The 13,043-nt window shown below is 40.9% G+C and overlaps 1 protein-coding gene across 2 annotated transcripts in view; it reads left to right on the plus strand.

Annotated features, from left to right (window-relative positions):
* Positions 1-13,043, plus strand: part of LOC128642851 (multidrug and toxin extrusion protein 1) — a 466,573-nt gene that overhangs the window by 418,595 nt on the left and 34,935 nt on the right. For both annotated transcript variants that reach the window (XM_053695697.1, XM_053695698.1), the window contains one exon: positions 11,861-11,955. In XM_053695697.1, coding sequence (XP_053551672.1) covers positions 11,861-11,955 — 95 coding nt within the window. The remainder of the gene's footprint in view (positions 1-11,860; positions 11,956-13,043) is intronic.

The following is a 13,043-nucleotide window of genomic DNA, read 5'->3' on the forward strand; positions in this document are numbered from 1 at the left end:
ATCCTTTAAGTCTACCGTGGTCATGTATTGACCCTCTTGGATCATGGGTAGGATGGTTCGAATAGTTTCCATTTTGAATGATGGAACGCTTAGGAATTTGTTTAAGATTTTTAGGTCCAAGATTGGTCTGAAGGTTCCCTCTTTCTTTGGAACCACAAACAGATTCGAGTAAAACCCTTGCCCTTGTTCCGTCCGCGGAACTGGGTGGATCACCCCCAATACTAAGAGGTCTTGCACACAGCGTAGAAATGCCTCTTTCTTTATTTGGTTTGCTGATAACCTTGAAAGATGAAATCTCCCTTGTGGAGGAGATGCTTTGAAGTCCAGAAGATATCCCTGAGATATGATCTCCAACGCCCAGGGATCCTGGACATCTCTTGCCCAAGCCTGGGCGAAGAGAGATAGTCTGCCCCCCACTAGATCCGTTTCCGGATAGGGGGCCCTCTCTTCATGCTGTCTTAGGGGCAGAAGAAGGCTTTCTGGCCTGCTTGCCCTTGTTACAGGACTGGTTAGTTTTCCAGCCCTGTCTGTAACGAGCAACAGGCCCTTCCTGTTTTGGAGCGGTGGAAGTTGATGCTGCTCCTGCCTTGAAATTACGAAAGGCACGAAAATTAAACTGTTTGGCCTTTGACTTGGCCCTGTCCAGAGGAAGAGTATGACCCTTACTCCCAGTAATGTCAGCAATAATTTCTTTCAAGCCGGGCCCGAATAAGGTCTGCCCTTTGAAAGGAATATTAAGCAATTTAGATTTAGAAGTCACGTCAGCTGACCAGGATTTAAGCCATAGCGCTCTGCGCGCCTGGATGGCGAATCCGGAGTTCTTAGCCGTTAGTTTGGTTAAATGTACAACGGCATCAGAAACAAATGCATTAGCTAGCTTAAGTGCTTTAAGCTTGGCCATAATCTCATCCAATGGAGCTGTGCGAATGGCCTCTTCCAGAGACTCAAACCAGAATGCCGCAGCCGCAGTGACAGGCGCAATGCATGCAAGGGGCTGTAAGATAAAACCTTGTTGAACAAACATTTTCTTAAGGTAACCTTCTAATTTTTTATCCATTGGATCCGAAAAAGCACAACTATCCTCCACCGGGATAGTGGTACGCTTAGCTAAAGTAGAAACTGCTCCCTCCACCTTAGGGACCGTCTGCCATATGTCTCGTGTGGTGGCGTCTATCGGGAACATTTTTCTAAATATCGGAGGTGGGGAAAAGGACACACCGGGTCTATCCCACTCCTTGCTAATAATTTCTGTAAGCCTTTTAGGTATAGGAAAAACGTCAGTACACACCGGTACCGCAAAGTATCTATCCAACCTACATACTTTCTCTGGAATTGCAACCGTGTTACAATCATTCAGAGCCGCTAATACCTCCCCTAGCAATACGCAGAGGTTCTCAAGCTTAAATTTAAAATTAGAAATCTCTGAATCCGATCTCCCTGGATCAGATCCGTCACCCACAGAATGAAGCTCTCCGTCCTCATGTTCTGCAAATTGTGACGCAGTATCAGACATGGCTCTCACATCATCAGCGCGCTCTGTCCTTAACCTAGAGCTATCGCGCTTGCCTCTTAATTCAGGCAATTTAGATAATACCTCTGTCATAACAGCAGCCATGTCTTGCAAAGTGATTTGTATGGGCCTCTCTGATGCACTTGGCGCCACAATATCACGCGCCCCCTGAGCGGGAGGCAAAGGTACTGACACGTGAGGAGAGTTAGTCGGCATAACTTCCCCCTCGTTGTCTGGTGATAATTTCTTTACAGATATAGATTGACTTTTATTCAAAGTGACATCAATACATTTAGTACACATATTTCTGTGGGGCTCCACATTGGCCTTCAAACATAGTGAACAAACAGATTCATCTGTGTCAGACATGTTTAAACAGACTCGCAATGAGACTAGCAAGCTTGGAAAAAACTTTCAAATAAGTTTACAAGCAATATAAAAAACGCTACTGCGCCTTTAAGAAGCACAAAAAAACGTCACAGTTGAAATAACAATGAACCAAATCAGTTATAGCAACCAAATTTTCACAGTAAATGTATTAAGTTAGAAAAGTATTGCACCCACTAGCAAATGGATGATTAACCCCTTAATACCCAAAAACGGATAATCAATTTAACAATTAACGTTTTTATCACAGTCAAACACACTGTCACAGGTCTGCTGTGACTGATTACCTCCCTCAAAATGACTTTTGAAGACCCCTGAGCTCTCTAGAGACGTCCTGGATCAAGGAGGAAGAAGCAGGAAGACTGAAACTGAATTTTTACTGCGCAAAAAAGCGCTAAAATAGGCTCCTCCCACTCCTATTACAACAGTGGGAAACCTCAGTTAATCGTTTCTATATAGAAATAAACAACAGCCATGTGGAAAATTTCATGCCCCAAAAGATTTATCACCAAAGTACCTCACAAAAAACGAATAACATGCCAGTAAACGTTTTAAACATACACTTTAAAAGTTAGATAGTGTTATTAATAAGCCTGCTACCAGTCGCTTCTACTGCAGTTAAGGCTTATACAATACTTCGGTATTAACAGTATTTTCTTAGTCAAATTCCATTCCTTAGAAAATTACTTATTGTACATACATTCATCAGCCTGATACCAGTCGCTGCTGCATTTAAGGCTGTACTTACATTACATCGGTATCAGCAGTATTTTCTTAGTCAATTCCATTCCTTAGAAAAATAATTTACTGCACATACCTCGTTTGCAGGATTCCACGCATGCTATTCCCTTTCTGAAAGTTACCCCACTCCTCAGAATGTGCTAGAACAGCCAGTGGATCTTAGTTACTTCTGCTAAGATCATAGAAAACGCAGGCAGATTCTTCTTCTAAATACTGCCTGAGAACAAACAGCACACTCCGGTGCCATTTAAAATAACAAAGTTTTGATTGAAGAAATAAACTAAGTATAAAAACACCACAGACCTCTCACAACGACCTATCTAGTTGAGTTGCAAGAGAATGACTGGATATGACATGTGAGGGGAGGAGCTATATAGCAGCTCTGCTTGAGTGATCCTCTTGCAACTTCCTGTTGGGAAGGAGATATAATCCCATAAGTAATGGATGACCCGTGGACTGAATACACTTAACAAGAGAAATTAGAATTTTCTATGTTCACTAAGTTACTGCTTATTGTTTTATTATTGTTTACAATAGAAAAATAAAAATCGAGCCATAATAGTCTGAAGAAGAGAAAAGAATATAGACTCCTAAGCTCCCAGCTCTGGAGTTGGGGGATCAGACTCAGCCTCCAGATTATCAAAAGACGTTATTCTGTAGTGTTTTGCATGGAAATCTACTTTACAATTATGTATGTTCTCTTATCGTTTTGTTTATTGTACTTTATTTATGCTCAATAAAAATTTCAATAAAAAAAAATAAAAAAATATATATATAATGCAGGTGGCGGCGATGTGAGGGGCAGCAGATTAGGGGTTAATAAGTGTAAGATTAGGGGTGTTTAGACACGGGGTTCATGTTAGGGTGTTAGGTGTAGACATAAAAAGTATTTCCCCATAGGAATCAATGGGGCTGCGTTAGGAGCTTTACGCTGCTTTTTTGCAGGTGTTTTTTTCAGCCGGCTCTCCCCCATTGATTCCTATGGGGAAATCGTGCATGAGCACGTTCAGCCAGCTCACCGCTAACGTAAGCAGCGAGGGTATTGAGGTGAGATGTGGAGCAAAATTTTGCTCTACGCTCACTTTTTTGCGGCTAACGCCGGGTTTGTAAAAACTTGTAATACCAGCGCTGTCTGTAAGTGAGCGGTGAGCATAAACTGCTCATTAGCACCGCACAGCCTCTAAAGCAAAAATAAATAAAAGTGATTAGTATTTAAAGTACTATTATATACAGTAGAATTCTGCAATGAAGAAACGTATAATAAAAGTACAATGCAAAATCACTCAGTCTGAATTTCAAATGACTAGTAAAAAAATGTCTGCCAAATTTCAAAGTTAGTTCCATTTTCCTTCCCCTGCATCATGTGACAGTCATCAGCCAATCACAAAATGCACATACGAATATACTGTGAATTCTTCCACATTCTCAGTAGGAGCAGATGCCTTAAAAAGTGTGCAAATAAAAACATTGAGCATATTTTGATAATGGAAGTGAATTTGGCATGTTGTTTCCTGGGGATGCACCTCCATGATAGAAATAGAAAGGGCACAGCATAGGTACTGCAATAGCCAGTGTGCACGTTCCCAGGTTCTGCCAAAACCTTAAATCCAACGACAATCCAAAAGGAGGAACAGCACCACAATTATAATGCTTATAAAGTTATTTTATTGGGACATCAAATAAACACACCACAACGTTTCGGTCCTAATAGACCTTAATCATGTGAGGTCACATGATTAAGGTCTATTAGGACCGAAACGTTGTGGTGTGTTTATTTGATGTCCCAATAAAATAACTTTATAAGCATTATAATTGTGGTGCTGTTCCTCCGTTTGGATTGTTGATGCACCTCCATGCACACTAAGTCCAAACTTGTTAATGAGAGTGTGTTTCAAAGTACTTGCTCCTACATTATTGAACTTGTAAACTGAAACAAGCATTTGTGAACATGAGTTCAATGTTGTAAACACAAACACTTTGAAACACACACTCATAAACAAGTTTGAACTTAGCGTACATGGAGGCACATCCCCTATAAAAACATAATTTATGCTTACGAGATAAATTCCTTTCCTTCTGGATAGGGAGAGTCCACGGCTTTATTCCTTACTGTTGGGAAATACAACACCTTGCCACCAGGAGGAGGCAAAGACACCCCAGCCAAAGGCTTAAATATCCCTCCCACTTCCTCATTACCCCAGTCATTCTGCCAAGGGAACAAGGAAAAGTAGGAGGAACATTAGGGTATAAATGGTGCCAGAAAAATAAAATAAATAAAAGGGGACCGCCCATAGACAAGAAAAAACGTGCGGGGGACGTGGCCTCACCCTATCCGGAAGGAAAGCAATTTATCTGGTAAGCATAAATTATGTTTTTCTTCCTAACATAGAGAGAGTCCATGGCTTCATTCCATACTGTTGGGAAACTATACCCAAGCTTCAGAGGACACTGAATGAATAACGGGAGGGAACAGAAAAAAGAGGGGGACCATATTCTGAGGGCACCACAGCCTACAAAACTTTTCTCCCAAAAGCTGTTTCAGCCGAAGCAAAAACATCAAACTTGTAAAATATGTATGTAAGGAGGGCCAGGAACCTTACAAATCTGATCCATAGAGGCCTCATTCTTAAAGGCCCAAGAGGAAGCCACTGCTCTAGTTGAATTAGCCATTCTCCTCTCAGGAGGACGATGTCCCATTGTCTCGTAAGCTAAGCGGATTTCAACTCCTTAACCAAAAAGATAGGGAAGTCGAAGTAGCCTTCTGCCCCTTACGCTTTCCCAAATAGACATCAAACAAAGAGGAAGATTGTCTAAACTCCTTAGTAGCCTGAAGATAGAACTTCAAGGCGCAAACCACATCCAAATTGTGAAGTAAGCGTTCCTTCGATGAAGACACAAGGAAGGAACCACAATCTCCTGATTGATGTTGCAATCTGACACAACCTCAGGAAGAAAACCTAATTTAGTACGTAAAACTGCCTTATCTGCATGAAAAATCAGATAAGGGGGCTCACATTGCAAAGCAGAGATCTCAGAAACTCTTCGCGCAGAGGCAATAGCCAATAAAAAGAGAACCTTCCAACATAACAATTTAATGTCAACGGAATGCAGAAGCTCAAACGGAACCTGTTGCAAAGAACAAGATTTAGGATCCAAGGAGGAGCCCCAGATCTAAACACAGGTCTGATCCTAATCATTGCCTTAACAAAAGACTGCACGTCTGGAAGCTCAGCCAGTCTCTTGTGCAATAAAACCGACAGGGACGAAATCTGTTCCCTCAGGAAACTAGTAGAAAGGCCCTTCTCCAGCCCATCCTGGGGAAAAGATAAGATCCTTGCAGCCTTAACTCTGTGCCAGGAAAAGCCATGATCTTCACACCAGAATAAGTAGGTCCTCCACACCCTGTGGTAGATACGCAGAAACTGGTTTACAAGCTTGAATAAGAGTATCAATGACACTCTCAGAGAAATCACTCTTGGCTAAGATTAAGCATTCAATATACATGCAGTCAGCCTCAGAGAATCTAGATTTTGATGAACAAATGGACCTTGTATCAGCAGGTCTCTGCAACAAGGTAACTTCCACAGAGGAGATGAGGACATCCCCACTAGATCCGCGAAACGCGGCCACGATGGAGCAATCAGGATTACTGATACCCAATCCTGCTTGATGCATGCCATCACTTGAGGAAGAAGCGGTAATGGAGGAAAAAAATATATGAGTATGAACCTCCCGGGCACTGCTAGTGCATCAATTAGATCCGCTTGGGGATCCCTCAACCCGTACCTGGGTAGCTTGCTATTGAGACGGGACCCTATGAGATCTATCACTGGCGTCCCCCACTTGCTGCATATCTCTGTGAACACCTCGGGATGGAGAGACCATTCTCCTGGATGGAAGGATTGCCTGCTAAGAAAATCCACCTCCCAGTTGTCAACACCCGGAATGTGGATCGCTGACAGTGAACAGCCAACTCCAGAATCTGAGATACTTCCTTTATCGCCAAGGAACTTCTTGTTCCCCCCTGATAGTTGATGTAAGCCGCTGAGGTTATATTGTCTGATTGGAATCTGATAAACTGGGATGAACCCAGAAGTGGCCAAGCCTTCAAGGCCTTGAAGATTGCCGTAGTTCCAAAATATTTATCGGGAGGGTGGACTCCTCCTGAGTCCACAACTCCTGTGCCTTCCTGGCACCCCAAACAGCTCCCCATCCGGATAGGCTTGCGTCCATAGTTACAATCTCCCAAGATGTTCTTAAGAAGCATGTCCCTCGGGACAGATGATCTGGACAGAGCCACCAAGAGAGCGATTCTCTTGACCGGCTGTCTAATACAATCTGTTGAGACAGATCTGAATGATCGCCGTTCCACTGCCTCAACATGCACAGCTATAAAGATCTGAGACGGAACCTGGCAAAAGGAATGATGTCCATGAAGACAACATGAGACCAATCACCTCCATACACTGAGCCACAGAGGGACTCAAGGAGGTCCAGAGAGCAAGACATGCCGAAGTTACCTTGCAACGTCTCTGGTCTGTTCATGGATATGGAGTCTATTATAGTACCCAGGAATTCCACCCTGGTACTTGGGATAAGAGTAAGTTTATCTTCCATTCATGTGATCGAAAAAGACTGAGAAGGGACTCCAAGAATTCTTCTGCAAGACGAAAGGATGGTGCTTGCACCAGAATATCGTCCAAGTATGGTGCTACTGCAATACCTTGAATTCTGGCAACAGCTAGAAGAGCCCCCATAACCTTCAAAAAGATTCTTGGAGCAGTAGCTAGACCAGTAGCTAGACCAAACGGAAGGGCAATGAACTGGAATTGCTGGTCCAGGAATGCAAACCTCAAGAACTGAAAGTGTTCCCTGTGGATTGGAACATGAAGGTAAGCCTCTTTCAGACCTATAGTGGTCATAAACTGGCCTTCCTGAATTAAAGGAAAGATGGAACTTATCATCTCCATCTTGAAGGAAGGGACACTGAGAAATTTGTTTAAGCACTTTAGGTCCCGAATTGGGTGGAAAGTCCCCTCCTTCTTTGGGACCACGGAAAGGTTTGAATAAAACCCCAAACCTCTTTCTTCGATAGGCATCGGGCAATGCACCGTAGAAAGGCATCCCTCTTTTCTAGTCTGGTAGACAGATTCGAGAGAAGGAATCTGCCCCTTGGCGGATGAGATTTGAAGCCTAACTTGTATCCCTGAGATACCACCTCCAGGACCCACCGATCCTGTATGGCCTTGAACCAGGCGTCTGAAAAAAGAGACAGTCTGCCCCCTACACGATCTGATCCCGGATCAAGGGCCGCCCCTTCATGCCGATTTGTTTTCGGCAGGCTTCTTATTCTGCTTGGATTTATTCCAGGACTGAGCGGGCTTTAAAGTACTCTTGAGTTGCTCGGGCTTGGAGGAGGATTGTTGTTGTTGGGCTTTGTCAGAACGAAAGGAACGAAAATTAGAAGATTGTCGTCCATTAGATTTGTTCTTCTTATCTTGCGGTAGGATGGCACACTTGTCTCCAGTAACCGTAGAAATAATGAAGTCCAGGCCTGGACCAAATAAAATCTTTCCCTTGAAGGGAAGAGAAAGGAGTCTGGACTTAGAAATCATATCTGCAGACCAAGACTTCAACCAGAGCGCCCAGTGGGCTAGGATCGCAAAGCCAGAGGCCTTTGCATTTAGGCAAATAATTTGCATGTTTGCAGCACAGATAAAATAATTAGCAATTCTCAGAGCTTTAATTCTGTCGTGAATATCCTCGAGGGGAGACTCCACCTCAATGAGTTCCGACAAAGAGTCGCACCAGTAGGTAGCCGCTCCGGCAACCGTGGCAACTGCAGCCGCCAGTTGAAACAAAAATCCTGTATGTTGAAACTTCTTTCTCAAAAAGGTTTCCATTTTCTTATCCATCAGCTCTCTGAACGAAGAACTATCCTCAAGAGGTATAGTAGTACATTTAGCAAGCATAGAGATAGCACCATCCACCTTAGGAATGGAGCCCACAAATCCAGTTGAGAGTCTGGGACCGGGAACAACTTTTTAAAAGTAGACGAGGGGGAAAAGGAAGAACCAATTCTTTCCCATTCATTCTTAATAATGTTTGCCATCTTAAAAGGCACAGGAAAAGTCAAAGGAACTTTCCTGTCTTCATAAACTCTGTCTAATTTAGGAATCATAGGTTCTCCAGGCAGCACGGCCTCTGGAACCTCTAATGTAGACAGAACCTCCTTTAATAAAAAATGCAAGTGCTCAATTTTAAATCTAAAGGACAGTTCTGCTGCAGCAGGAGGCTTAGTTAACTCATCATCGGATAACTGGGACATAATAGCTAAATCCGATAAATATTTATTTGACTCCGGGTCAGGAGATCTATGTTTAACCTTTACTCTTGTATTTGTTAGAGTGAGGTAATGCACTGAGGGCCGCAGACATCGCCGTTAGTAACTGCGCTGCAAAGTCTGCAGGACGAAGGCCCCCTCCGGATGGAGGATTAGATGTGCTATGGGGAACTGCATGTGGAGTGGAAAATGTAGCAAGGGTAGTAATCTCACGGGACGCCGAGTCCTGAGAGGTTGACGTCTCCCTTCTTAGACTTTATAACGGTGTTAAGGCATGTGAAACATAATTGAGTGGGCAGGAAAACCACTGCCTCCTCACAATAAAAACAGGTAGGATTTAGTACAGAAGAAGTACTTTCTAACATGTCAGAGTCCTCCATAGCTCAGGTAATACCCACAGAAGGACACACATACGTTTTTTATTATAGAAAACTGCACCTTTATACTCCCAATGGCTGGGGCACTCACCACCTCCTAGACCCAGACATTTAACAGGGGAAACACTCTCCTCACGTTCAAGTCTCAACCGGAATGGAGGAAATGAACATAGACAGTACTTCCCATGTTATTACAAGTACAGCAAGTAATAGGAGCTGTGCAACACTTTCAAAAACTAAAGTGAAACTTAAAAGTGAAACCTGTTTGTTCCAGCCAAAAACACAGTCTATCAGCTCAGGAATAAAATCACACAAAGTAGCATGTAAATAATGAATACACTGATTAATTAACCCAACTGTTCAATAAATCCCCTTCAAAGGTTATTAACCCTGGATCCTATCAAGGTATAAAGAAGCTACACTGTGACCCTGTTATAGCGTTTTATGAACAGAACACAGACTCTCAAGTGTGACAGTCTTATAGCAGCGCTCCTGACATGGACATGAGTGAGAGAAAGCAGGCAGTGAAACTCGTCAACACTGATTGCTTAGGAGCTGATAGCAGTAGTCTGGATGGTTTCGCAGAAAAACTCTACCTGCATCTCCAGACTCTAACTTTCATCAATACTCTCACTGAAAGGTTGACATGACTACTTAAAACTCCAGTCCTATTTAGAAGGGCAGATACCCTTTTTTCAGGACTCTCCGAATCTTCTGACACTTCTCTGCCACCTCCTAACATGACAAAAGGCAAAGAATGACTGGGGTAATGAGGAAGTGGGAGGGATATTTAAGTCTTTGGCTGGGGTGTCTTTGCCTCCTCCTGGTGGCCAGGTTTTTTATTTCCCAACAGTAAGGAATGAAGCTGTGGACTCTCCCTATCTTAGGAAGGAAAACCAGTTTACAAAGTCATTATCTCATTTCAGGTTCTCCTAGGCAGATACAATGTAGCAAGGCAGTGGGTTTACAATTTACAGTTTAAGGAGTGTAAAAATCCAGGGAAAAAAAATCTAAGTCCTTTGCATAGAAAACAGTAGTCACCGTATTGTTTTCAGTTCATGCCTAATTGGAAATGGTGCTTTAACAAAAAATAGATGTAAATATTGTCCAAAACAATACTTTTGAAAGTTGAAAAGTGACCCTAAAGTGATAGAAAAATGGTTCACAGTCTGCACATCCTGACAATATAAAAGATGCATTTAGATGGATTAAAAGTGGTGCGGATGGAAACAGATTACAAAAGGCTCCTATAAAATTTGTGATTGTAAAATCTTTTTTAAAAACTCTATTTAATAGACGGCAGTACTGTTAGTAACAGTGCAAGTGTGACTTACAATCAAATATTAAAATTAAAAACATTCCATTTTTATATGCTGGGGAACTGAAACGACTATAGAAGTATGCCAATCATGCCAAGATACTTATGGTATTCATATGGTTACTTAGTGTAACAGATGTATTCTGATGAGACTATAGATTAATGTCACACATGCAAATTAGTATTTTCCTTGCAGAGTTAACAAAGGAGTTACATAAACTTTAAGAGGTGTAAATGTCCTATTATACCTGTCAGTTTCCAGAAACCTCCCAGTTTCTATTTTGAAAACAGATACACACGAAAAGGTCTTTTCAGGAGCTGTTTGGTTGAAAACTATTCATGGTGGCATACTTTTTAAAAACAATATAGCATTGTGACCACTAAAGAAACTTAAATCTTATCTACCCTGCGAACCCATGTAAAAAAAAAAGTAGGCATCAGCGTTTTCTTCACAGTTAATAATACACTGAAAATGTATTTTACGATAAGTACAACTAATATTTGGGAGGAGGTTCAAAAGTAGAAGAGATGGCTCAAGGGTAAAATTTTCCCTATAATTTAATTTATACATTGTGAAACTTTATCCCAATATGGTCGAATAAAAGGGCAGGACCACCATGTTATAAGATACCAATTCCTCCAACAATGATTATATGCCAGGAGAAACATGCTGTGTAATCTATTCAATGAGAAGTTGAAAAGCTAAACCTAGGTAGGCTCAAACTGATTTCTAAACCGTTGAAAATCTCCTCTTATCTCAGAGCATTTTGAAAGTTTTTCACAGTTTGACAATACTAGTTCATGTGTGTCATATGGGTAACATTGTGCTCACTCCCAATGAGTTATTTAGGAGTCTGCACTGATTGGCTAAACCACATGTCTGTCAAAAGCAGAGGCTTAAATACAAGGTAATCACAGGGGTAATATGTGTATTCATATATATGTTACTTATGTAAAACTGGGGAATGGGTAATAAAGGAATTATCTATCTTTTTAAACCATAAAATGTTTCAAATAGACTGTCCCTTTAACTTATTTGAAGCCAAAATTATTATAATAGGCTAATCCTTTTCATCAAACCATAACATTTCTGATTTTGTTTGATTTATTTTGAAACCAGAAAATGTTTTGTATGCATCTAAAACATAAATAATTGTTGGTAAATTACTTTCTTTGCCATTTAGGTTTTTGGTTAGGAGTCCTCCTATGTGTGATGATACAAGGAGTTGCCTTTATTATATTTGTATTTAAAATCGACTGGAACAAAGCATCAGAAGAGGTACCTTATTGTTATTAATATTATTTTAACATAGTCTGTTTGTGCCAGAAATCTTAGCTACACTCATTGAACGTCCCTGTTCAGCTCACTAGCAGGAAACTCATTTAACAATAAGGAAAAAAATGTTTTAAATTTTGTCTAATAAATACGAATTTCACAGTGTTTTGCACGTGCAGTGTAGTTTTAGTATGATTTGCACTGCATCTTAAATAGGTTTTTCCTGCATAATTTTAATACAAATTTTAAAAAAAAATCTATGAAAAAAAAACATTTTATTTCAAAATTTCACTTATTTTTATGATATTCACATTCTTAAAAGCAGGAAACACAACTTTGCGAGGCACAATGTTCTTAAAGGGACATTCCGGTCAAAATTACATATTTGAATAGAAAAATATTTGCAATATACATGTATTTGCAACAATGCTTCTAGTAAATGTTATCGCTGCTGTAGTGTTAAAAAAATTTCTCTGCACGTGCATGTGAAGCATAGCTAGATATTCTCAGTGCACCAGCATTTTAAATACTGCAGCTGCTCAGAGCATCAGTGGGGCTGATAAAGCACCTTAGGCTCTCTGAGCAAGTGCTGTGTTTAAAATGCTGGTGCACGGTGCATACTTAAATACACATTTGAAACAGCTATAGCTTTTATAAAAAGTATTTTTGCTAATACATGTATATTACAAAAATGCTTCTTTTCACAACAGAAATGCATCCATGTGGATTCCAATATTAGCTGGAATGTCGCTTTAAACTTAAGTAACTGAACTCTTTCTGTAGAGTATTAGGTACAAGGGCTTCATTGTAATGGAGAGATTTCTTAGAAAATCTTGCCAGCCCAGAGAGGCCTTGTGCAAAAAGATTAAAAACATATATAAAGGGAGAGTCTAGTCAAAATTAAACCTTCATGATTCAGATAGGGCATGTAATTTTAAACAACTTTCCAATTTACTTTTACCATCAAATTTGCTTTGTTGTCTTTGTATTCTTTATTGAAAACTAAACCTAGGTAGGCTCATATGCTAATATCTAATCCCTTGAAGGCAGCCTCGTATCTCAGTGCATTTTGACAGTTTCTCACTACTAGA

Source organism: Bombina bombina, chromosome 12 (genome assembly GCF_027579735.1).
Source record: "Bombina bombina isolate aBomBom1 chromosome 12, aBomBom1.pri, whole genome shotgun sequence".
In the NCBI taxonomy this organism is placed as follows: domain Eukaryota; kingdom Metazoa; phylum Chordata; class Amphibia; order Anura; family Bombinatoridae; genus Bombina; species Bombina bombina.